The 26655-nt window shown below is 36.7% G+C and overlaps 3 protein-coding genes, 1 long non-coding RNA gene and 1 pseudogene across 5 annotated transcripts; 2 read left to right on the forward strand and 3 right to left on the reverse strand.

The window, feature by feature from the left end:
• Positions 1-6191: 6191 nt before the first annotated feature.
• On the reverse strand, positions 6192-6865 carry LOC133734666 (uncharacterized). The gene is made up of 2 exons (XR_009858501.1): positions 6584-6865; positions 6192-6451 (listed from the first exon to the last, which is right to left on the reverse strand). It is a non-coding gene; the product is annotated as an uncharacterized LOC133734666 (long non-coding RNA).
• A 3585-nt stretch (positions 6866-10450) lies between these two features.
• Positions 10451-11974, reverse strand: LOC133728338 (uncharacterized). The gene has a single exon (XM_062155755.1). It carries the CDS (start codon positions 11972-11974, stop codon positions 10451-10453), a length of 1524 nt encoding a protein of 507 aa, XP_062011739.1.
• Positions 11975-14952: 2978 nt separating this feature from the next.
• Positions 14953-18910, forward strand: LOC133732464 (probable 2-oxoglutarate-dependent dioxygenase AOP1). The gene is made up of 3 exons (XM_062160018.1): positions 14953-15416; positions 17819-18140; positions 18448-18910. The coding sequence occupies exons 1-3, from the start codon at positions 15043-15045 to the stop codon at positions 18700-18702; spliced, it is 951 nt and encodes a 316-aa protein (XP_062016002.1). The 5' UTR covers positions 14953-15042; the 3' UTR covers positions 18703-18910.
• Positions 18911-19478: 568 nt separating this feature from the next.
• LOC133728343 (beta-1,2-xylosyltransferase-like) lies at positions 19479-22139 on the forward strand (annotated as a pseudogene).
• A 1548-nt stretch (positions 22140-23687) lies between these two features.
• LOC133732967 (probable 2-oxoglutarate-dependent dioxygenase AOP1) lies at positions 23688-25566 on the reverse strand. Of its 2 annotated transcripts, XM_062160569.1 has the most exons (4): positions 25091-25566; positions 24478-24793; positions 24034-24260; positions 23688-23930 (listed from the first exon to the last, which is right to left on the reverse strand). In XM_062160569.1, the coding sequence occupies exons 1-4, from the start codon at positions 25462-25464 to the stop codon at positions 23924-23926; spliced, it is 924 nt and encodes a 307-aa protein (XP_062016553.1). In that variant the 5' UTR covers positions 25465-25566; the 3' UTR covers positions 23688-23923. The 2 variants fall into 2 exon arrangements, with proteins under 2 accessions (XP_062016553.1, XP_062016552.1); XM_062160568.1 differs by having other exon boundaries at positions 23688-24260; positions 25091-25565.
• Positions 25567-26655: the final 1089 nt, after the last annotated feature.

Genomic DNA, 26655 nt, shown 5'->3' on the forward strand with positions numbered 1-26655 from the left:
GATCGGGCGTCGTATGACGCCTCTTCATCTCTTGACGTACTTGTCGAGATAGGAGAGCGCGACATTGAAATCGAACGCCGCTTTGCGCTCGGTGAACCCGAGGCCGAGGAAGGTGTGCTTGCCAGTGCCATCCTCGATCTTGAGGACGAAGTAGCGAGACGAGTCGAGCATGGTCTTGACGGAGGTCGCTGGAGTTCGGATCTTCCAGTCGGATCTCGCATCGGTCCTTGCACGACCTTCTCCGCTCTTGGCGACCTTCTCCGCTCTTGGCAAGCTTCTTGTTGCTACTGGCTGCGTCACTGACTTTGATGAGTGCCGCTAGGTGAGTCTATCTTCCTGGCTTTTTTGATTCGTTCTACTTAGTTTCTCAGAATTGTTAGCTTAGTTTCTACAATAAGCTTATTGCATTGGAATTGTGGAGTGTTAAAGTTAAAGAGTGTTTTGGTGAAATTTAGATAGGCAATTGTGAATTTCTAATGAACTATACTCGATGAGTTATTGAATTGTAGGCTTTATGATGTTAGCTGTTTAGTACTTACAATTAGGCGTGGTTGAGATGACATTGCTTCTGAAATAGTATTTTTGATTGTGATGCTGATTTGAAGAACCAAGTTTTTTTATAGTGATTTGTGTTTTTCTTGACATTTGATAGGTTTGCAGTACGTTAACCAAAAATTTTGGGAAGCATGGTTTGGTTAAAGCCAAACCAACTGTGTGGAGTCGTGCAGCGCCAGTGAGAATGGATGATGGAATGGATGAGGGGCAGGCACCAAAGAAGAAGCAGGAGTTGATTGATGATCCCATGCTCTGAATGTGATATGGCAAAGCTAGATAGGCTAAAGAGGAAGGATGAGCGCCAAAGAGAGGTTAGATTTCTTTGTAAAATATGATTGAGCTATCATATCCTATATTCCTACTGCTTAGATATGGTGTATGTTATTAGTGAACCATATAATTCGGGAATGCTGAGTGTGGATGTAGTTGGATTAAGGTTATGTCTGCGCTAGGTTGTTATGCAATTCATTTGGCCTGCAGTAAGTATATTAGTGTTTACAAGAACTCATGTCTTCTGTTACTTATATGCAGGCATTGGACCAGTTGGGACATGTGGATGAAATTGTAAATGACCTTAGTATGTGCTGATATGTTATTGTGGTCTATAAACAACATTTTAATTAGACTTTCTTATAGTTTCTCTTTCCAGCTTTACTTTACTAATCGCTATGGCATTTTCATATAGTTTCTCTTTCTTATATGTTTGGGAGTTATTTGGTGTTGTTACGGTTTTCTGTTAGTTAATGGTTTATTGTTTTGAAAATCAACAGGGTCTTGAGGCTTCAAGCAGGACACAAATACTGTTTGTTGGGCAAGCTTTCATCAGAGGTTGGATGGAACCACTATGACACTATCAGGGTGAGAATTGGCTAAATTCCTTGCTTGCTTCTACTGTAGTCTTAAGTATATCTAGTTTAGGTTGATTACTTCTTGAAATTTGTACGGTCGTTGATATTACTTCAGAGTAATTGGTTATTTTTTTTATTGAGTCATATTGTTCAACTCGTTTGACAGCGCATGTACCTGGTTAGCACAATCATGTAGTTCTTATGGTATTGTGTGCGTGGTTCTTATTAATTCATCATGATGGGGTTTTGTGGTTGTGTTGATGCTTTGTACATACTCATATTGCTTCAATCTGCATGTATAGTGGTTACTTTTGCTTTCCTACTCTCTTTCTTTTTACCGTAAGTGCTAATGCTTTTTCTATTTTACTTAATGTCCTTTATATATATATATATATATATATATATATATATATATATATATATATATATATATATATATATATCTTCTAGTTGAGAAAACTGGTCTTGATGCTCATTATGTTGGCGATCATGACTTGTGGATAAAATTGAGTGTTTTGTTAAATTGCTGCTCCTATAGCTCATAAAGTTTAGTATTCTTATTCTAAAATCATATCTAGGACTGCATGGTGCATAATATGTGGTGTCTGTCCATCAAATGGAACTTTGCTACTAAATCATGTTCCATTTTACTTCTGATAATACTTGAAAATGTACTTGGATACAATGTTGAGAGTGGTAGAGGTAGTTAAAATGTACGAAATCTCAGTCAGTCTGAATTTGAAGCAGCTCTGATTTCTGGATGTTAATTTAGAAGCTACTGGAGTGGCACTTAGGACATCGGTTTTGCAGTGTGTTGGTTTCACTAGCTGTAACTTTCCTTGCATAGTTATAAGCAAAGATATCTAGATCAAAGAGTTTGTTTGATGAGGCCAAAACATTTTTCATGCACTTTTTTTACTGTCCTGTTCATGTATACGCTTTATATGCATCTGCTTTTTCTAATACAATTCTGATTTTGTGTTTTTCCTACTCCAGCATATGCAGATTGTCTTGAATTTGCCACAAGCTCTTCGGAAAATGCATGAGATTAAATATCACACCTGTGCATGCATTTGGATTTGAACAAAGCCATAGCAAAAATTGGTTGCGGGAAAAGGATAGGTCTCTTGTCTAGTTATAGGCTAAAATCAGTAGATTTTTTTTTATCTCATCATGTATATATTTGTATCAGGAGTGGTGTATCCAATTTGTCCATCATTATAATCTAGACCAGTTTATGCTTGAATAAATTGATAGAAACTTGCATTCATTTACTTCATAGCCGTAAAAAAAGACCAATTAAACTATTAAACATTACATGTCACTGACCATGTCACTAACCAAGTAACTGTCAGTAGCCAAGTCACAAGTTAATAGCCAAGTCACTGTTGATTGTCACTAACTAAGTAACTGACCATGTCACTAACCAAGTAACTGTCAGTAGCCAAGTCACAAGTTAATAGCCAAGTCACTGTTGATTGTCACTAACTAAGTAACTGACCATGTCACTAACCAAGTAACTGTCAGTAGCCAAGTCACAAGTTAATAGCCAAGTCACTGTTAATCACATGTCACTAACTAAGTAACCGACCATGTCACTGACCAAGTAACTGTCAGTAGCCAAGTCACAAGTTAATAGCCAAGTCACTGTTAATCACATGTCACTAACTAAGTAACCGACCATGTCACTGACCAAGTAACTGTCAGTAGCCAAGTCACAAGTTAATAGCCAAGTCACTGTTAATCACATGTCACTAACTAAGTAACCGACCATGTCACTGACCATGCAAGTAACTGTCAGTAGCCAAGTCACAAGTTAATAGCCAAGTCACTGTTAATCACATGTCACTAACTAAGTAACCGACCATGTCACTAACCAAGTAACTGTCAGTAGCCAAGTCACAAGTTAATAGCCAAGTCACTGTTAATCACATGTCACTAACTAAGTAACCGACCATGTCACTGACCAAGTAACTGTCAGTAGCCAAGTCACAAGTTAATAGTCAAGTCACTGTTAATCACATGTCACTAACTAAGTAACGGACCATGTCACTGACCAAGTAACTGTCAGTAGCCAAGTCACAAGTTAATAGCCAAGTCACTGTTAATCACATGTCACTAACTAAGTAACTGACCATGTCACTAACCAAGTAACTGTCAGTAGCCAAGTCACAAGTTAATAGCCAAGTCACTGTTAATCACATGTCACTAACTAAGCAACTGACCATGTCACTGACCAAGTAACTGTCAGTAGCCAAGTCACAAGTTAATAGCCAAGTCACTGTTAATCACATGTCACTAACTAAGTAACTGACCATGTCACTTGTCCAGGGATTGACAGTGACTTGAGGTTAAATGACTTCACTGGCCAATCACATTCAAAAGTCCAAAAATAACAGAAGAAAATCTTCATTTTAACTACATGCAAAGCTTGCCAATCAGGATAGATGCTTTCAAAAGAAATTAAGGTAAATGAAAACTCATGTTGTACGAGGTTGGCCAAAGAGCATACATATAGATTTAAATGAATATCCAAGCTAACCGTCTACTTATATAGATATATAAGTATACAGGCTATTGGGTGCTAGCAAGGTAACCAAAAAACAAAAAAAAAACTGAGAGGCGTAAACAGACGGCATTGGCAGTTGGCCAATAAGAGAATAGTCTTGATTTTGTTGAAGCCGCAACTTCTTTCTTCGAGGCAAGTAGGGAGGGAGATCAATAGTTGGTATGCTCGATACCAATTCGACCAAACATGGACATAGCTTTCAAAAGGAAAGCTGAGCTTCGATATCAGAGTACCATAGTCCCCAACCAAAATAAGAAAAACCTGTAAAGGAAGCCAAAGTCAATTCAACACTACTAAAGACAAAACAGCGATATAATTAAGTTTCGTAGAGTAAAATCAGTAAATAGCTAAACTCACATTGCGGTCATGCCATCATAGCTCCTATTGGGTATCATGAAGCATTGCCGGTAAGAGCCACATAATTAACACTTCATAAAGATAATTTGACACACACACACACAAATATGAAGTAGACGATAGTGACGACAATTCCAAGCAATAAATGAAATTGAAATCAAATTTGTATATGCACATAAGGTGAAGCTTCTCTAAGATTGGTGTGCATATATTAAAAAAATGATAACAGTAACCTATATAAGTGAACCTACCAAATGTAAAATGGAAGGAATCATTCACAATACACAAATAGATCATAAGCCTCCAAAACATTGGTCCTTACCAATTATAGAAGCACAATGCATATCTGTATAGGTTCATCGCCAGTAAGTAGTTCCCATATAACAATCCTAAACAAGTAAACATCAATCTACAAGATCAAAATAACAACACATGACAACTCAGAAGCTAGTCACCAATTTGAAGAGTCAATAATCATAAAGGCCTGAAACTACATATGTATAAAGGAAATTTGTCTACAACAATTCTTAGAATCAAACCCAATATACTTCAAGTGCACCAATACAGCGCTTGAAAAACACAGCAAGTAGATAACTCCAAATATTTCATCGATGATTAGCCAACAGAGCAAACAGCCATGAACTAAACCATATATATGATAAACCCTGCAGACTAAAGTTTAAGTGCTTCCGTCTATAATCAAACTAGCTAAACCCCACTTTAATTCATCTTAATTTCATTGGAGTACGACAATTCTTATTCTAGACATGAATACCTCACCTAATATCAATTTAAAGCTAATCATCCAACAAGTGAAAATTGCAATGAGTATTAATGAGAATGAGATTGACAAGAAACAATGAAATCTCTAACTCCACCGAAAATGAAAGGAGAGAATCGAGAAGAGTACCTTCTTGAACTTCCTCGCCGACGGTCTGTTTTCCAAAAACTTGAGAAAACTTTCAGTCGAGAGGCGCCATCGCCGGAGCCGCGAGCCCTTCTCCGCCGCCGTTCATTTCTCTCACCACTACTTATATCGCGAAAAAATTTGCCGAATCGTGAAAAGAATGAATCTGAAATCTATCATGCGTCGATATGAAAACCAAAGAGTGAATCTCACGGCGAGATTAAAGAACAATCAAGAGGACAAGCACAGCGATGAGATCGTAAATTTCGACCAGAAAGAGAAGGAACTTGAAGTCGGATGCATCGCTGGAACCAAGCCTCGACGCCATTGTCACCGATTTCGAGCAGATAGCTCCCGAAAACTCAAACCCTAACCTAGCCTCTCCTCAGTCGCCACCGCGATGTCATAAACTCCTAGTTCGATCAAACCTCGACGAATTCAGAAACAGTGACTCAGATAGCGGCGATTGCAATCGCATTATCAAATTGGGAGAGAAATTTAGAGAGAGAGAGACAGGTTCAGATGGGATTAGATAACGGGAGAGAGGGAGAGTTGCCAGTGGCAGTTTTTGTAATTAAATTTAACTCTAGTGGTAGGTTGTAAAGAGGTGACCTGAATTATCATGGAAACATTTGTGTTAACTGAATTATAATAAGGCACTTTAAAATGACCTCTTTTATCATTAGCCCATATTTCATTTAATATTATAAATTTTTATATGATGTTAATTAAGCAAAGCAACGAATCTTCTTCAGTATCCATTATGCGTTGGATACCCTATGATAAAGGTATCATTTGAATTTTTATATTAAAAAAAAAAATTATTGAAACCTACCATTAATATTGTTGAATTTTTTTTTAAAAAAAATCCGCTATTATGAAAATTCAAATTAGCAATAGTCTAACATCTCGTTATCAATTGTTTCATGATTACAACCATTATAACACCCCTGCAAAGAAGAACCTCAATGAAATATTCATATTTAAAATCAAATCCACTAACATTTAAATTTTACCAGAAGTACATAAATAGTTTTGTTATTTATAAGGTCTACATAATTTGAAATAAATGCCGAATTCAAATCCTAATCTAGTACTAAATTCAAATCCTAACATGACATTGAATTGAAATCTAATAGTCTTGAAACAATGACCACCATCTCCACAAGATTAGCTCCCGTTCTTGTTGCATAATGGCTGATAGAGACATGATTCCTAAACATATGGACCAAGTTAAAGACGAGTTACTGATCAGAAATAGCATATGTACAAAATCATAATATGAACTGTAAAAAAGTTCCAGATCCAATAAATATAGTCAAAATGCAAAGATAAATATATAGTTACTTGATTAATCAATTTGCATATTGGGGCAATCAAATGGCATTGTAGGACGGTAGACATCATCATCTGGTGAAAAAGCAACAGTCGATGGCCTTTGAGACTTGTCACGAGCAAACTGAGACATCGTTTGCATGACATCTTCTTGTGTATCCACTGATATTCCGCATTGTTTAAACATCTCTCCCATTTTTTGGAGTGCCATCTCTACGCATCTTACTTCAAACAATTGTTCCATCCGTTTTGTTTGCTCAGCCATTTTGCTTTGTAGTTCCTCCATCATGTGTGCTTCTCCTCCATCATGTGTGTTTCTCTCTCTTGTGCCTTTTTGGTTTGCTCTTCCAATTGCTCTCGCAACTGTTTCACTTTTCTTGATACTCCTCGCTCTTCAACATGGATTCCAGGGACTTCCCAAGTAACCCCTGCTCCAACACCTCTCACTAATATATATCACTAATACGATATATTGATCAAATTTAATGATGAAGAACAATCTATAAACAAATAAACAAATTGAGAATGTAATACCTTCATTCCCCAATACTCTTCCAGAATTGGTTGCCTTCCTTTCCAGGTCTGTTACCCTTTGCTGTTTTCTTCGAGCTAAAATTGCCACAAAATCCATAACAATACAGATCATAATCAAATTGAATCCAAACCAAATGTTGATAATAAAATGAAATTGAAGTTAAGAAAATTACCTCAGTAAAACTTTGGCCTGCCTCAGAAAAGCTTCTCAGTCTGAACCCAAAATCACACTATTAGTAAGAACTAAAACCTCACTACCATTGATAATGAAATACCCACCTTGGTCATAAGGACCCTCCCTTTGTCCGTCAAGTATTTCTGCGATCATAACTCGAATGGAGCATAAATAGGACCTGATACCGATACAATATTACAAATCTGTAAATCCCCAACCTTTAACAAAACCCAGGTAGGGGTATGAGAAACACGATGACTATCATGCACCATATACCCAGTTGTAAAATGCAAACAAAAACACAGCTTCGTACCTCAATCAATTTGTTGTAGTACTGCGTTCTTCCTCCTTTAACTCCCAAAAGCTCCAGACCTGCTCATCATGTCCAAGGAAGCTGTACACTGTCTCTCTCCGACCGATCTCAAATAGAAGCGAACACGCAGATGGCACCCTTGCTGTCTCTGTGTGGAGCAAACACGCAGAGCTCTATCAAAACCACACGGCAGCACAAGACGCAAACAGGTAGAGGGGGTAATTACGTAAATAGCAGGCCTAAGCTTCTTTTGTTTTTTTTTTTTTTTCTTTTGTTTCTTTCTCTTTAAGCAGTAGATGTATATAATTAGGGCACCACCACATAAAAGAGTACGTTGTGATCAAGCGTTAATAAAAGGAAAGATATTATAACAAATAGATAAAAGTGTCATAGTGTAAATATATTAAAAAACAAAAATTGTTAATATATTGAAAAACAAAAACAGTACCAAAGTTGCAACAAAATAATTACCAGAAAAAAAATTGTTACCAAAAAAAAAAACAACTACTTCAATTTCATTCTATGACATCATTCACTAGAACACCGTCCATGTCTGTTCTTGCTGCTATTCCGTCATCGTTAATCCCTACAATCAAATTTTGGGCATCATAGGGCTCCGGTTCTATGTCTGTGCCCATATCAAATAAATCTCTGGGTTGGGTTCGGATCACTGTGTGCCAATTCGGTTCAGTTGGGTCTTGAACATAGAAAAATTGCACTGATTGTGATGCGAGAATGAGAGTGTCCGGTTTAGGAAGTAGATGATCAAAATTTACCAAAATGAAGCCATACTCATCCATTTTGACGGCTCTATTACGAACTCTATTATCTGCCCAATCACAATCGAATAATAAGACTTTCCGACCATGGTGATAATCTAGCTCAATGATGTCTGTTAGTACACCATAGTAGTCTTTTACACCATCCCTTGGTCTACGATCTCCCGCAGTAGCATAGCTACTCACCCCAGCTTTAACAAACACACCGCAGTTTTGAGTATTTGATTGAGCATCAATAGATTTAACAAAAAAGCGAAACCCATTCATGATGTACTTGTTGAATCGCCTTGCCTTTTTATCTGATCCTATAGCCAAGGCTCGAATGTCTGGGTCGACGAATTCTTTTCGTTGTACTCTTCTCTTAATTTGTATTATTAAAATATGATGCTTCATTTGTATATATGACACAAGTGTTATAAAAAGATATGCTTTATATGGAAAAAAAATCTTACCAATTCCCGAAAATATGTCGAAAATGTATTATTTGCTTGTCTTTCAGCCTCCATCAAAGTTGTGCGTCTATTCTTAGTCCGTTGTGTGTTTGCCACATGGTCGCTAACAATGTCAACAATGATTGGTTAGTGATACATGAATTATGTTTAATCAATGGTAGCACAATAATGAACAATTAATATTAAATAACTTACTCTAGATGTTGCTGAATCTGAGGGCAATTTATCAACACATGTGTATGTGCGCGTTCCCACTCAAGGTCAGTTAGTGTAAACTCGTGTCCTGGTTCTATAGACCGTCCCATCCCGACAAATAATGGTAATCCTTCACGAGGAACAATCCCAGGGTCATCAGCATTACGACCAATTCTTGTTCTTTTTGACTCAACTCCATCTGACAGATACATTGTGCAAAATGATAGACATTCTTCAATTATATAACCCTCTGCGATGCTTGCCTCAGGCCGACTCCTATTGCGTACATACTTTTTTAGATCATGTAAGTATCTGGCTCAAAAGAAAAAAGAAATAAAAAAAAGTCATTTGTTAGCTATGATATCATTCCCTCCTTATAATGAAATTGTTTTTAGCTCATAAACAAACAAAATATATATATTCACAAGCTTTAGTAATTAAAACGAAATAAGTAAGTAAAGTAACTATGAAGTGAATTGAATGGAGCCGGTAGACAATCAAATTGTTTATGTTAATGCTAGTGCCAGTTATTATTGTCTTATCCAGAGACGTGAAGTTTTATGTGCCTACTAGCATGAATAACGACAACATTTAATCACGGGTGTATATATATACATGTCATGCTGTCAATGTAACTATATAACTATAATATAATATATGTAGACAACTAATTTTCTTTCTATATATATATTATATATATATATATATATAAATCAGAAATATAAACCATGCATATACATGTAAGTATTTAACTTTTCAAAAAAACAAAAGGTAGGTATTTTAGAAAAAAAATACATTAGTTGACATACCTTTCAATCAGGTACATCCATCGAAATTGCACAGGTCCTGCAATTGCTGCTTCATCTGCCAAGTGTATTAAAAGATGTACCATGACGTCAAAAAAAGATGGTGGCATTATCATCTCCAATTTGCAAAGTGTTTCAGCAATCCGATTTGACAGATCAATAAAATGGTCCACAGTACCAACTTTGGTACATAATTGTCTGAAAAATGCGCTGAGTTCCAATAGCACCTTGGTTATGTCTGGTTTTAGTGAACGACGGATGGCCACTGGAAGTAGATACTGCATGATTATATGACAATCATGACTTTTAAGGCCAACCAATTTTCTTTCATCAACTCTTACACATCTACGAATGTTCGATGAAAATCCATCAGACACCCGAACCGACTCAAGTACTTTGCACATTAATGTTTTCTCATCATTGGATAAAGTGTATTTTGCTGGGGGCAGCCATGTTCGGTTACCGCGTGCCTCAGGATGGAGCGAACGCTTAACACCCATTAAGACCATGTCAAGGCGTGCCTTTAAGCTATCTTTATTTTTTCCATCAATTCCTAGCAAAGTCCCAATGACACTCTCTGTAACATTCTTCTCAACATGCATGACATCTATATTATGACGCAATACTAAGTCTTTCCAATAAGGTAGTTGAAAAAAAATACTCTGCTTCCTCCACGGTCCTGTGTATTTTGTGTCATCATTATTCTGAACTCGTTTCCTTTTACGACCGAAACTTGTTTCCTTTTACGACCGAAACTTGTTTCCTTTCCCTTTCCGAATTGAAAGCTCAATGTACTTAACGCTCTCAAACAATCTAAACCTGTCATTGGTTTAGGCAGTTTACGATGCTCAGTTGATCCATTGAAGTTATTATACCATGTGCGAAAAATATGATTATCTGGCAGCCACTTTCGATGTCCCATGTAGATTTCTTTCCTACCGTGATGCAACCTAAAAGAATCAGTCTCTTCACCACAAGTTGGGCAAGCCTTAGATCCCTTTGTGCTATACCCAGACAACATGGCATATGCAGGGAAGTCATTTATAGTCCACAATAATGCAGCTCTCATCTGAAAAACCTCTTTTTTAAACGCGTCATATGTAGGAACCCCTTCTGTCCATAGCATTTTCAATTCATCTATCAAAGGCTGTAGATACACATCTATGCCATTTCCGGGACTTTTAGGGCCCCGGATGAGCAACGATAGCATCATGTATGACTTTTTCATGCATAACCAAGGAGGGAGATTGTAGACAGTAACGATAACAGGCCAAGTACTGTGGGACAAGCTCATCATACCGAAAGGGTTGAATCCGTCACTGGCTAGACCCAAACGAACATTTCGACCATCAGAGCCAAAATTATTGTCAATTTTGTCTAATTCTTTCCAAGCAAGAGAATCGGCTGGATGACGTAGAACCCCATCTCGTGGTCTCTTTTCAGAATGCCAAACCATAAATTCAGAGGTGTGGCGAGACATGTACAACCTTTGAAGTCTTGGCCCTAATGCAAAGTAACGCAAAACTTTGGCTGGTACCTTCTTCGTGGGGGAGGTGTTCTCTTTGTACCGACTAGTACCACATATATGACAAACTGTGTTTGAAGCATATTCCTTCCAATATAACATGCAATCATTAGGACACGCATCAATTTTCTGGTATGTCAACCCAAGACTTTTGATGAACTTTTTTGTTAAATAGAAGGAAGCAGGAAGAGTATCCCTTGGGGGCAAATAAGCCTTTAACAATTCAAGCAACTGTGTGAACGATACATCACTCCAACTGTTCAATGCTTTTATTTGATATAGCTTTATCAAAAAATCGAACATTTTTTTTCCTGCACCAGGGTATAATTCAGTGTCAGCTTTTTCTAAAAGCTGGTAAAATCTTTGTGCATCAGGGGTAGGGCCGTTAGGCAATGATGGACCTTCAGTAGGCTCTGATGGTTCTTGTAAATCATCTTCCCCTTCATACATGCCAAATGCATCGTGCAACATATCTTGCACATCAGAATCAGGTTGATGTGACAACGGTCCCGACAAATTAAAATCTGGTTGATATGATGAAGGCCCTGCCATATTATGATCAACTGCAGCTGGTAAATGCTCACCATGCTCGGTCCAGGGGATGTTAACATATTTAGGATCCATGCCATCCACCCTAAGATGCTACTCAACAACAGCAGGCAGTCTATTGTAGCCATTATGACACCTTTTACACGGACACTTGATTGTACCTTCAAAAGAAGCATGCTCTAAGGCATAATTGAGGAATGCATGCAATCCAGCATTATATTCATCAGTGTGCTTATCTAAAAATATCCATTCCTTGTCCATATCGTTGATCAAAGATTTGTTATCAAGCTGCATAGAAAAAAAAAGGAACGAGTATTTAGTTTTTGGTGAAAATAAAAATTGATTTCTAAAGTCATAATTGATACTAAAAAAGGATCGATAAACAAATATTAATAATAATTGGAATAAAAATTAATATCTTTTGATGATCGATGCTATCTCTTTTTCAACTGAAAGTTTGTTTGATTAAATTTTGTTTCCCGAACCGCAATTTATAAACATCAATATCATTGAGTGGTTTGCATTGGATGTGCACAACGTGCACAGTTGTTGAATATGGAGGTGCACAGTGCACAATTAGTATTGGATTTGGAAAGTGAATGCATAATTAACATTTTTTTTTACGAGATGCATAATTAACATTGGATATGGAAAAGGGTGCACAATTTGCATTGGATATGGAAACTGAAATTGTAGCTATTGGTTACCATATTGGATACAAAAACAAGGAACGTGGCTAATAAAAACTAAATATGATTATCCGTATGTTAGAGAAAAATTTGGAATCTTATTTGTATTTTGACTCTAACCACTTCAATTAAAACTTTTTTTTTTTTTTTAAAACTCATTCTCAATCTGCACCTAATATATTAGAAATAATTATGTTTGAAATACCACCAATTTTTGCTAAACGTATGACAATTTAATGGATATAGATATGCATAATTTATTTTGCAATTATGCCCATTAATTTATAATACTAAAACTCTAATAACATATTAAATCTAAAAACATAAGAAAATAATGAAACATATATTTTTTTGCAATACGATTGAATATGGAAGTGCACCAATGCACAATTAGAATTGCATTTGGAAAGTCAATACATAACTAACATTGGATATGGGAAAAGGTGCACAATTAGCATTGGATATGGAAACTGAAATTGTAGCTATTAGTTACCATATTGGATACGAAAACAAGGAACGTGGCTAATAAACATTAAACATTAAATACGATTATCTGTATGTTTGAGAAGAATTTGGGATCTTATTTGTATTTTGATTTTACCCACTTCGATCAATTAAAACTTTTTTTTTTTTGAAAACTTATTCTCAATCTGCACCTAATATATTAGAAATAATAGATATACGGCAATCTAAAACTCATAATTATGCTGGCAAAGTAAATCTGGTTAATAATTATGTTTAAACAACCATCAATTTTTATGAAACGTATGACAATTTAATGGATACAGATATGCATAGTTTATTTTGCAATTATGCCCATTAACTAATTATACAAAAACTCCAATAACATTTTAAATATAAAAACACGAGAAAATAATGACACAGATACTTTTTGAAAAACGGATTGCAAGGAAAGATGATTAATTTGTAAATTTGAATAAATTAAATACAAATAAATAATTAGATATTATTACTTCACACTCTTAACCGTATCTATATCAGATACTTATCCGAATATTTAATATAATATATTAATTTAGTATTTTATTTAGCAATGAATACGGATTTTTGTCTTTAATAAATGTATTAACTTATTTTGTTGATTATATTTTTTATTTTGTCACTGTTATCAGTACCCATAAAACAAATAACACTAAAAATATAAAAGGGTGCATGCCATTTGCTCTACTCAAATGATATGGTTAGAAAAGTGTATCCAAAGGGGGTGGCTACTAGAGATTTTTCTAGTAGTGATGTGTCATGCATGGACCATCAATATTAATTGAAAGGGTGTATCACATTTGAGAATTATATATTTTAGCTAGTTAACAAAGCTCGAACTTCATGTGTCATGCCTGGACCACCAATATTAATTGAAAGGGTGTATCACATTTGAGAATTATATATTTAGCTAGTTAACAAAGCTCCAACTTCATGTGTCATTCATGGACCATTAATATTAATACTTGAAATGGTCTTAATCAGAAAAGATCTTCTATTTAATAGTTTAATTGGATTCCAATTACAAACGAAGGGTCCCTTATTTGATAACTTAAAACTTTAGCAATTGTAAAAAAACGTATTACGTGATTGGTAGTAGTCAGTACGTACCTGCAACCATTTAGAAAATTTGTACATATCCCCAGTGCTTTTATATTGATTAAGTACTACCAGAAGCAGATTATGCAGAAGCACTTATCTGTGAAGAGAATAGATTCATTATTCAGCTAGGTTGTGAAGTTGTAATAATTATACCTTAGAACATAAATAAATAAATTTAGCCACAAAGATAAAACAAAAATGAGGACCACACATTGAATCATTTAACAAAAGAACAAACGAACAAATATATAGACCAAAGATTAGGTATGAAATAGAGTTGGTTCAAGATATTTTTAGAAAAATATATCCACCCAGGGAGCGTAAAGCTAATTAAGGTATATTAATATTTTGAGGACACATATTATTAGTTTGAAGATTCATGTGATAATTAGAAAAAAGTTTTCATTAAGGTAAATAAGATTCTCATTAGAGTAAAATATGTAACTAAAAAAAAATTGTTAAGGTAAATAAGGTCCTGATTGGAGTAAACTAAGTTTTTATTTGAGTAATTAAGTCCTAAAAATAGTTATTGTAATAGGTTCTCATTTGAGTAATTAAGTTCTAAAAGTGATAATTCTATGTATTTCATATGTTAACATATTATAGAATTCATTTACCCAATTGTAATTACCTCCTAGTTAGTTCATACTTCATAACCTTTGGCTTCATTCTACGTCCAATTAAAGTATACTCTCTTTCTTTTCAACTTGTTCAATCACTTTTCATAATAACATCATCAGATCGAGTTGTATAAATAGATGGACAAGTCGAAGATTGAAGAGATCATCCAAAACGCACTCAAACAAGGTAGCTTTTCTATCTTCCTCTCTAAACCCAACCAAATATAACAACATGGGATCAGAAACACCTCTCAAACTTCCCACCATAGATTTCTCCATGCAAAACCTCAAGCCAGGCACCACCGAGTGGGACTCAATTAGAGCTCGAGTCCACTTTGCACTCGAAGAGTATGGTTGCTTCGAGGCTTTGTTTAACAAAGTTCCTTCAGATGTTCGAAAAGGCATATTTGAAGCAACAGAAGAGCTTTTCGACCTCCCTTTACAAACCAAATTGCGAAACGTTTCTCAAAAGCCCTTTCATGGCTATGTCGGGCAATACCCCATGGTGCCCCTATATGAGAGCATGGGTATTGAGGAAGCAACCGTCGATGGACAAGTTCAAAGTTTCACAAACATTTTTTGGCCTCAACAAAACCCAAATTTTAGGTTAGTACATTCTTTCCCCCGACGTCTGTATATAGTGGCAACAACAAATATATCTTCTAGATTATCTTGTCGGTAACTGTTACTCTTAATCATACATGCAATCCATTGATTAATCTATATATATATATATCAAAAAGAAAAATATGAAGAATGCTAGCAACCTTCCTCATCTACCTTTTCTTTTGACCTTTCTCACTTATTAACTGACACATGTCCTTTTATTTCACTCAAAATCATGATATTAATATTGTCAAAGCTGACTTTCATTTCTAGGAGTGGGCATAATTGTAGGAGAATTCGGTTACCGCCCGACCCGAACCGAATCAAACGGGTCGGAAACCGCACCGATGGTAAAACGGCGTCGTTTTGCTTTCACACTGCACCGATCCGATTAAGTCCGGTGCGGGTTCGGTTACGGTCCACGAACCGCCCGGATAAAACCGCCCGGATCGATTATATATTTATATTTATATATAATTTATTTTTTATATTATTCCTCGAGGTCTGATTGGAGAAAAAGTCAAAAACCTAACCTAATGCTCGAGGGCCGCATAACTCGAAATCTCATTTCACATTTCTCTCTCACGCACATCTCTCTCTCACTCTCAGTGACTCAGTCTTAGACCCCAACTCTCTCCGATCTCTCATCCTCACCGCATAACGACTCTCACCGTCGGCCGCCGTTGTCTCTCACCTCTCTCTTCTTCTGTTGTCGGCCGGTCGGCCCGACTCTCATCACCGGTACGATTAGTTCCATATCTCTGTTCTATCTTCTTTTTCTTTTTTGTCCAGTTTAAATCAAGATGATGGGTGTTCATTCTTTTTCTATCTCTGTTCATTCTTTGATGGGTGTTCAAATCATTTAGAATCTTAGATTATCGTTTGATGGGTGTCCAAATTGTGAAATTGGTGTGAGATGGGAATGATCTTTGATGTTTGCGGGCTATAGTTTATCAGAGTTTTGATGATGGAATAGATCTGACTGATCTCAGGGTTTAAACATTGTTTAGTTTATCTTTCAGACTTTCACTGTATTTGCAGTTTGATCTAGTAGTTTGATCTTTGATGTGTGTTCTGGTTGTGAAATACTGAAATTGTAATTGGGTATTTGCAATTTTGCAGATTATGGAAGGCATATCTTCTACTCCGACCTCTACCCCAACTGCAACAGCAGATTCTAGCATCGGGACAACTTTGATCTTTGTTTGGACCGAAACCGCACCGGCCCGCACCGGTAAAACGGTGAAACCGGAAATCCGGTATAAACAATGAAATCTCGGTTGCGGTTTGGAATTTGGAGGTACCGCATTATCCGGTTCGGGTGCGGTTTCAGGCCCAAACCGGCCCGAACCGCACCGAGCCCAGGCCTATTCATTTCTTCCAAATGTGCCTGATTATTGCCATGAATAACTTTACAATTTTTCTTCTTTCTGCTTAAACTCTTTTCTCTCCCATCTCTCTATCTCTCCAACGGCAGAAGAATTCCTCCCTTATTCTCTTGGTTCAACACAAACTCCCAATGCAGATGATAATTTTATTAATTAATAAATCACTATGATTGAAGGAGATTGATGACCTATTATACAAACCCTGATTCAATTTGTTTAAAACCTAGAATTAAACTACATGATTTGAGAACAAGGATTGCTGAGACAACAATGAAGGTTTCTGGGTTTCAATCATTTTTTCTATTTTTTGCATTTTATATTTTCTTCAAAATGGTTTCTAAGATCTGAATTTGTGCTATTGTATTTTACTATGTCGAGAAGGTGGAAAATTTCTTTGATTTGGGCTATATAATTGAACCCAGAAGGTTTATAATTGGTATTTCGTTTGGTATTTCATTATATTCTGGGTAGAATCTTTGTTTGATCTGGGCATTGGAACCTTCTTTTTGTCTTGATGTTGAAAAAAAATATTTATTCTCTGGACTATGCAATTGTTCCTAGAAAGTTGGTATTGAATCAATCAATCAAAGAATAATTGGTATTAAACCAAAAAAGAATTGATACAAAGATAAAAGTAAAGGTGGAAGATGAAGAAGACGATTCTACTGTTCGCATAAAGAGAAAAGAGAGAAGAATAACCATTCTTTTTTTGATCGGGGAAGAAGAAGAATAATTTAAATGGAAATATAAGAAAATGAGAGAGTTACTTGTGCAATAATTAGGGGTATATTCGGAAAATATAATACTCAATTTGTAGAACATTAAATGTTATGGTTTTGAGTGAAATAAGAGGACAAATGTCAGTTAATAAGTGGGAAAGGTAAAAAGAGAAGGTAGATGAGAAATGTTGCTAGCATTTCTCGAAAAATATACTTAATTTCCAGCCGTTGAACGCATGAGACCTAATAGTTGATTATCAAATGCTTATCTTGCAAATATTGGTTTTCATGGCAGCAAAACTGTTCATTCCTTCTCGGAGAAACTATCTGAGCTGGATCAAATTATAAGGAGAATGATTTTGGAGAGCTTGGGACTTGAGAAATACCTGGAGGAACACATAGGGTCAACAAACTACCTTCTTCGAGTCATGAAATATAAGGGGCCTCAAACCAGCGAGACTAAGCTGGGCTTAAACTCCCACACAGATAAGAACATTGTCACCATTCTGCACCAAAACCAAGTTGAAGGACTAGAGGTGCAAACCAAAGATGGGAAATGGATCAATGTTAAACCTTCGCCGGAGTCATTTATCGCCATGATTGGCGATTCTCTCTATGTGAGTTGCTTTATATATTCTTGATTGTGAAAATACTATCACAGTAATTGTCTAAACATAAAGAAATCCACAATCAGTGCTTCATATATGGTCTTGCCAAATGCTTATACATGAGATCAAACCATGTATCATCTGCGTCTTCACTCATTGCCTATTGGTTTGGTTGAATGCACTGATTTCAACAGAAACAGTGTTACAGTGAGTTGCGTGTGACACACATGCTTGGATCCATAAAAGTCAGAACTATACTAATCTATGTATTTAATTGGTTTAACTATGATCAAACTTGTGCTGATTTGATTTTCAGGCATGGACAAATGGTCGACTACATTCTCCACATCATCGAGTGATGATGACCGGAAATGAGGCTAGGTACTCCACTGGATTGTTCTCTATCCCAAAAGCAGGTTACATAATAAAAGCCCCAGAAGAGGTTGTGGATGAAGAGCATCCTCTGCTTTTCAAGCCATTCGATCATGTCGAGTTTCTTGGATTTTACTATTCAGAGGCTGGTCAGAGAGCTCAATCTGCTTTGAAGACTTATTGTGGTGTCCAAAACTAGATAATATAGCAGGCTAGCTTTGTGTGATTTAATTACATTTTCTGTAATTATACTATACGAGGTGCATATATAGCAATATAGTATATATATATGTGTGTATTTGAGAGAGAGAGAGAGAATCAACTGCATGTAATAACATATCAACTTTATCTATTATCTATGTTTGTTTGAACTGAGGGAAAAAAATTCATGGGTGCGATTAATGTTTAAAAGTGCAAAATTGTGGCGTTTTTTTATCAGTGCAAACACCCTCGCTTATATACTTAATGGCAACTGTTCAAGTGGATAGTTTATATAAGGGAGGGATCTTTTACTAAATAGTTTTCAATTTGACTGATATTTTGGGGATATCACATTTAATTGTCTAGCGTTTAATGTTTAACCAAGGATGTTCGTACTTTTGAGAAAGCAATTAACAAAGAAGCCATGTGTATATATATACATAAGGCTTGTCCACAATCAAATCGCTTTTTTTCCTTGCCAACTTAAGAGATTGGTTGTAGGACACATTTATTTATCACAACTTGGTAAATCGACTTTTCAGTTGTTAAATCTTCATGAGGTATATCACTTTAGTGAATATTCCATCAAATTGAAATATTGTTAAGTACCTGAATTAGATCACTTCAATTAATCAACCACGTCTGTCTAACCAGAATAATTTATATTGATAATGGTAAATTACAATAATACCGTAGTGTTTTTCAATTTGATTAAAAATTTACAAAAATGATCTAATCATAAAAACCTAAAGCTAAACAATTGAGATGCCAATGTGAGCCCCTGAAAAATTTATCGAGCTAAGTTGGGATTGTTTAAAGGCTATTTTACGATCTCGGTGATTGAAATGGTGCTCGAAAATATTTTACAAGCTGAAATTTTTCATTTTAGGAGTTTTTTATCAGATCAAACCCCCCACCACATATACCGCTTCTCAAAGCCATGGCTGATCCTCCCCTCCTACCCTCCTACCTCCCCTGGTCCCCGACCCCAAACGCGGATTTCCGCTCCTGCGAGGCCTACCTCGGCAACGGCTTCACCCGCCGGGTCGATCTCCTGAAGCCCACTAAAGATTCCGGCAGCTGGTTCCGGTGCGCATTCAGCGAGACCCTGAGGAGCTCGGCGTGCGAGGGACGGAGGATCCGGATGGTGCCGGAGAGGGTGAAGATGCCCGATTGGCGGCGAGGTTTTGGAGGATGTGATTGGGAGAGGGGAGGAGGAGGAGGAGGAGGAGGAGTTGCCTGAGTTTCGAAACGGTGCGTTCGAAACGGTGCGTTTGGAAGTTTATTGAGGGTTATGTAGCTTCGAGAGTCACCGGCTTACCTAGCCGGCCTCATGTTGTCTTTGGGTATGTATGTTTAATTCTTCGTTTCTGCATATTTGGTTCCTTGTTTAGGATTTTTTGAGATCAAATTCTTTTTTCTATAAACATGCTAGGGTAGAGTCTTCCACTGGTTTTTGTAGTTGAGGTACATTATTCTTTTGGAAAAGTGAAAGTGACCATCTACTTTCTTGGGTATCTGTTTAGAGGAGGACATATATGTATTGCAGTTGATGTCCTTTTACATACGATAGGATGAATATTACCTTTTTTTTTTTCTTTCTCGTTTTTCAATTGATATGATTTCTATACCCCCTGGATCCTTTTGCTACTTTGAGCGTGATGTCAGTCAAACTTACTTCTAAAATCAAAAAAATTACATGGAGATATCATGAACTGATTGAGGAAAACTGACAATATGGTGATCCAACAACATTGACCTGTATCAACCATGATAATCAGGACTGAGATGCCTTAATACTTGTAGTTAGTTGGGATGAATTAAATATTATTGGCCATAATAGGAGGGACTTTGTAGGTGGGCCTTAGAAAAGGTTTTACAAGTGGATTTTACACTCTTTTTAGATTTTGGTTTTACAGTCTTACTAAATATCATTCCAAGAATGGGTTTTCCCCAAAACATAAGCAATTTAGGATGCCTTGTTAAGGATAGGATGACATGTTTTGTTGGTTCTTCTGTTGTATATTATTCTTTTTCCTTCTTCATCTTCCTTGGAAGATCTCTACTTTAGGGTATAAAATGCAGCTATACTTTGTCTATTTTTATTGTTTATAGTTAAAATGGTCTGAATGCTGGTCCAATCTCCTGTTTCTGATCTCTCTTGCATTGGTCATTTTCAGACACAATTGGAAGAAACATGGAAAGCGTTGTTCTCTAGCCTTAGATATGCGAAAAACTTTAGTGGTCCAGTTTGTTTTCGTCATGCTATTATTTCACCTCTTGGATATGAGACTGCATGGTTTAAGGGGCTCACTGAAGATATAAAGTGTGAGGGAGCTTCTGCACCAGAGCTTTGGCAGCACCCTGATGACCAGAAAACTGCACGACTGTCTGAGTTTGGAGAAATGATTAGAGCTGCTTTTGGAATTCCAGTGCATAGGCAGCATATTGAGAAGCAAGCCTCAGGTCTCAATATCCTTTTTGTTCGGCGTGAAGATTATCTACCGCATCCACGTCACGGTGGTAGAGTTGAATCAAGGTTAAGCAATGAACAAGAACTCTTTGATGCCTTAAAGAGCTGGGTGTCGAATCACAAGGAATGCAAATTAAACCTACTGAATGGATTGTTTGCACACATGTCGATGAAAGAACAAGTCCGGGCCATTCAAGATGCTTCTGTTATTATTGGTGCTCATGGTGCAGGTCTCACGCATATAGTATCTGCATTGCCGAAAACCGTGGTTCTGGAGACTATTAGCAGCCAATATAGATGGCTTTAATTGCCAAATGGAAAGTTTTGGAATATCATGCCATTAATCTTGGGGGTTTGTATGCCTCTTCGTCAGTTGTTGTTGACAACCTTAGCTGTATACTGAGGACCCTTGGGTGCTGAAAACCATTTGGTTGGAAGTTACTTTCTGCCGTCAGGTATGGTTTATGTACCACACCATGTCTGTTTCCACAGGAATGCTAACACTATATTACACGGTAGATCAAACTTGTCCTAGTCAATATAGATAAGTTAACGGAACTTCTTAGACTGTGATTGACTTTCCCATAGTTGGTTGAGAATTATAGTTAGGGTGATTGAGCAATGGTATGGGAAGATGTATGCCCTTTGAAAAGCTTATGAGCATTGTGGCAAATTTAGCTGACTTGGATCAGGAAGCGGACAATTATCAGGGCAAATGTATGAACAGTGTACCCTGTGGAAAGTAGAACAGTGTGTGCATGTATGTTAAGTTACCTTGACACCCAAAATCATTGTATTTGTTAGTTCACTTCTTCAGGAACACAACCTAACAGGTTGAGGCCTGGTTTTGCTTGTACACTGATTCTTTCTTACCATCTTCTTGTACAATAGATCAATGCATGTATCCAATTTTTGATCAGAAACCTTTTTATATATAAAATGCTGTTTCCTTTTTCTTTTTATTTTTCTGTTTACTTAAATTGTGGGTATATTACATATGCCTTGAGCAGTTTAATCTCATACCGTTGATTAGCATAGTGGATTGAATGCTATGGTTATCAACGGTGTAAAGTGATTATTGTTCGAGTAAATGATCTCGCCATCATAGCAAAAACTGTGAATCCCTTACATAAATTTTAATATCTGTTTTGATCAAAAAAATTCAATTGATAATCGTTACGAAATATATTTGATAATAAAAAAAATTAAAATTACTCAAAGATAACCACACACTTATCATGAATTAGAAGTCTATGATTCTAATTCAATACAAACTTTTCCAAAATGCAAGTGACAATTTCGAGATGAGATGCATCGATGTACCAACTTAAACAAACTGAAGGCTTCAAATTGGAATTACGAGCTGGAGCTAGCAGATAAGGCGGAATTGGAAACAAACCGTGGTTAATTTACATAACGGGGGGTCGGGGGTCATACAATGCAAACCAAAAGTATCGGTTTGGAAATGAATTAAAAAAACGAAAAAGAAAAAACAAAAGTATGGGCTTGGAATTTTGTTCCCGATTCGATTCGTGGAGAAGCAATATTTAATCAGTTGCAGCAAATTGCAAAATTACAACAGAAAATCAATATCAGTTGTATCTCTTTCCTCTGTTCCTCTTCTTCTTCCGCTGTTCTTTAGCTTAGGGCTTATCTTTTGCACCATGATCAGAATTTCAAGCTGGTTTCAGGGGTCATGTGGGATCGTTCAAGATACACGAAGGCAAAGGACGGTGATTAATCAGGCAATCAAAAAACACAAACTACGAGCATTGAATCATGATCAGTAGAAAACTAATCCTATATGCTGAGTGCAGTTAATCAGTGTACGATATTTCCTTGACAAAAAGAGAGTGAAACTTTCAGAGCTTAACCCACTCATCATCATGACTAGCCGAAGCAACCAAACCCGTTACGGTTGGCACTTGGCACAGCAAACTATGATTACTCAAGATCAAGAAATATAAATATTGATTACTGTAGACATGTTCAATAACAAAGCGCAAGCTATGCACAATATGACAAAGTGTAGAATTTGGCTTCAAAGTACCAGTGTACCATAATACAGCCTGCACCATTTATTAACAAGCAGAGTCTTAATAAGCAAAAGCACCATCAGAAAGAAGAAGCAGTATTAACTAATACGGAGCAGAATTGAATTCTCTCGAGATCTCTTCATCGCAAACTTCATCCTGATCTGCTATCCATAGATTTAAGTCTTCAAATTTCTTGTTGAAGTTTACAATTAATAAAAGATGGCATGATTGTGTTTATTGGAAATTTAGAAGCAATAAACAAGTATCAGATGATAGTGAACAAACCTAATCCTCTGCCACTATCAGCTTCAAGTAGTACTGACTACATTATTTTTCAGTTTCACCTTAGTTTATCCATTGTGTTTTGTTTACTTAGTAGTAGCCGGAAATAGGATGTAATCACAGCATAACTTTTATAAATGAATGCAGAAACTGAATTAGATACTACGTTTTTTTTCTTTGGTTGAAATAGGATTGGAAAGAGTAGAGTTTCCCAACACAATTTATTAAAAGAGAAAAGGATTACAAACAGAAGAAGGGAGGACAACGGCCATGCCCCTAGCCAAAAACAGAAAATCAACAGAGGTACTAATCTCCATCCAAAAAGATGAAGAGGATAAATAAATTACAACTCAAAGAAACTTCCAGTTTGGAAGACCAAGCATGTCACGTCGACGAAGATGTAGAATAAAAGGAGGAGCCTCATCCAATCAGACACTACACATCAGGCCAATGCGGCATTACATAAGTCAAGAACCTTTATTTTCAATATTTATAATTAACAAATCAAGTTCCAATTCCAGCAAATGCGTAAACTTGCATTTGTGAGTCAATGGCTTTTCCTTCTGATGAACAGATGAAGTTGAAAAATTCTGTATGGTCGAAATCTTTAAGAATTTGTGGGTAGTCTTCATCTACTAGCTCCTTTTGTGCTTTGATGACGGAACCCTCTATTGGAAGTGCAGATGCTATTAAGGAATGTCGATCTTTTTCCCCACATATCATCACCCGATGCTTCACAGAATGCATTCTGCCACTACTCCATGCCTGCAGGTCACCATTAGTGATTGTCAAACTTTGTGTGGAACTTTTGAATCATCAATTGTAAGTTGTGTGTGGTCAATTTCCCCATAGAAAGCTTCAGCACTCGAAATTCACAAGCACAATTTAGTAGGCTTATAAACTTACTGAACTTATGTGACTCTACTCAGATGGAATTGTGTCTAAAGTATTTCAGTTATGAATTAGTTAAGTTATTCTGTACCATGAGGAAGTCTCCGACAGCAAAGATGAAAGAGCAAGGAGATATAGGCAACTTGACCCATTGTTCGTCCTTGGTTTGAACTTCAAGACCTGAAACTTGATCATCGAAAAGGATTGTGCTAAAATTCTTGTCAGTGTGAGCCGGGGCAGCCATCGCGTACTCCCCTGAAGGAGGTGCCGTGTACTTCTGTAACCGTAGCAGCGTATTAGACACCATGATCAAATTTGATGATTTTTCCAAACCATAGCTATCAAGAATCATCAAGTGAATCATATCTCTCAGCTCATCCAGCTGCTTCATCATAGAAAGGAAAGTGCTGCAGTTGCAACATATATAACATGAACAAACAAACAAACAAACAAATCACTACATAACCATAAATTAAGGCTGAAATGTAAAATGGCAAGATAAATAAACAAGACCATTCTATCGACCTCAACTAAAAATTGTGAAGTGTAGATAAGTTAAGACAAAAGGCATCTGATAGCTTGTTAGAAAATCAGTAGAATGCTCAAACACATGAGCTAGTTTAGGTAGGAAATAGATCGACCAACAATGTATATCAAGCATATATGTTGAATATAGTCAACTCAACATGAATGAGATTAGTTACCAAAACTGGTCATGAGACCATATTTCTTCTGTGAAGCTTCTAAGGGATTCATAGTTGGATGCTTCCTGAAAGCCAAAGCCTTCATACAAGGGAGCAGTGACACTCGGTCCAAGGTAACCCTGGTAACGGTTTGGGGTAAGGTTGTTCTTCTTTGTCTCAAGTGGAAGGCTGTAAAGTTTCCTTGAAGCTGAAAGGGTTTCGGCTTTTGACTGCGGAGATATCTTATCATACACAATCTCGAAGCAACCATAATTTTCACAAGCCTCTCGAACCTTCTTGCACAGATGGTACCACTCAACAGTTCCTCGGTCCACTTCAAGCGAATTCATTGTGAATTCTATTGCCGGAATTTGGTATTGAGTATCTGAACCCATTTCTCCAACTTATCAAGCACTTCCTTTGTGTTTCCAACGAACTGGTTCTTTCTCTGTACTTTGGTACTGTATTTAGTGATGAATCTTTTGTACCTTGAGGGTTTTATTTATTTATAGTGCAAGGTTCTTGAAGTGAGAATGATATAAAAATATTCCCTATATTGCACCACGGTTGTTGAAGGACAATGATATAAAAATAAGAGATATTTTAATTAGGGTCCAATTTGCTACATTACCAGTAGAGGTGGCAAACAGGCCACTAAGCACGAGCACGGCAGGGGCCGGACACGCTTAAAAGAGGCCCGGCACGGTCCAAGCCCGTTAGTGGCCCGGCACGACCCGAGCACATTAGAATAACGGGCCGGGTTGGGCCTAGGAATATTGGCCCATTGGCCCGGCCCGGCCCGAGCCCGTGATGGGCCCGGCACGGCCTGAACACGACATATTGTGGGCCGGCCCGTTACAAATACAAAATTTCATTTTGTTTTTTAAAATATTTAAAAACCACAATAATGGGATTTGAATATTAGATATATTTTTTAAAATCTCATGACAATTCCACCAATGCTATTTCTTTATATTGTTAAAATCGTGAAATAAAACATTATATCCTTGTTTTGACATAAAGTATTTTTTCTAATCTCATAATAATACAACTATAGAATGAAGGAAAGAATAATATGATACTAAATCTTCATTATATTAATAAACATTAATCTCACAATAATATATTACAAGCAATATATTTTGAGTTATTTTTTTCTTTCTTTCTATCTTGTAGTGGAATATAAAAAATATTAGAAAACTAATCTTAAAAAGCTAAGATTAAGAAAAATATTGTAGAACTTAATTTATTTTAAGTTTCTAAATAGTTAAATAAAATTAATTTTTATTTATTTAAATTAAGATTTTAAAATCGTGCTTTATAGTGGGTAGGCACGAGCACGGCCCATTTATTGACCCGGCACGAGCACGGCCTGACACGATATGGGCTCGGGCCATGGGCCGGACCAGGCTTAATGTTTAAGTAAATGGGTCGGCACGAGCCCGGCACGATAATAAATGGGCCGACCCAAGCACGGCACGAAGCACGACTAGGCCCGCTTAAAATGAGCCGGGCCGTGCCGGCCCGTTTGCCACCTCTAATTACCAACAACTTTTTTCTTTTTAATTGCGGTCCTGCCACTTTTT

This window comes from Rosa rugosa, chromosome 2 (genome assembly GCF_958449725.1).
Source record: "Rosa rugosa chromosome 2, drRosRugo1.1, whole genome shotgun sequence".
NCBI classification, from domain to species: Eukaryota; Viridiplantae; Streptophyta; class Magnoliopsida; order Rosales; family Rosaceae; genus Rosa; species Rosa rugosa.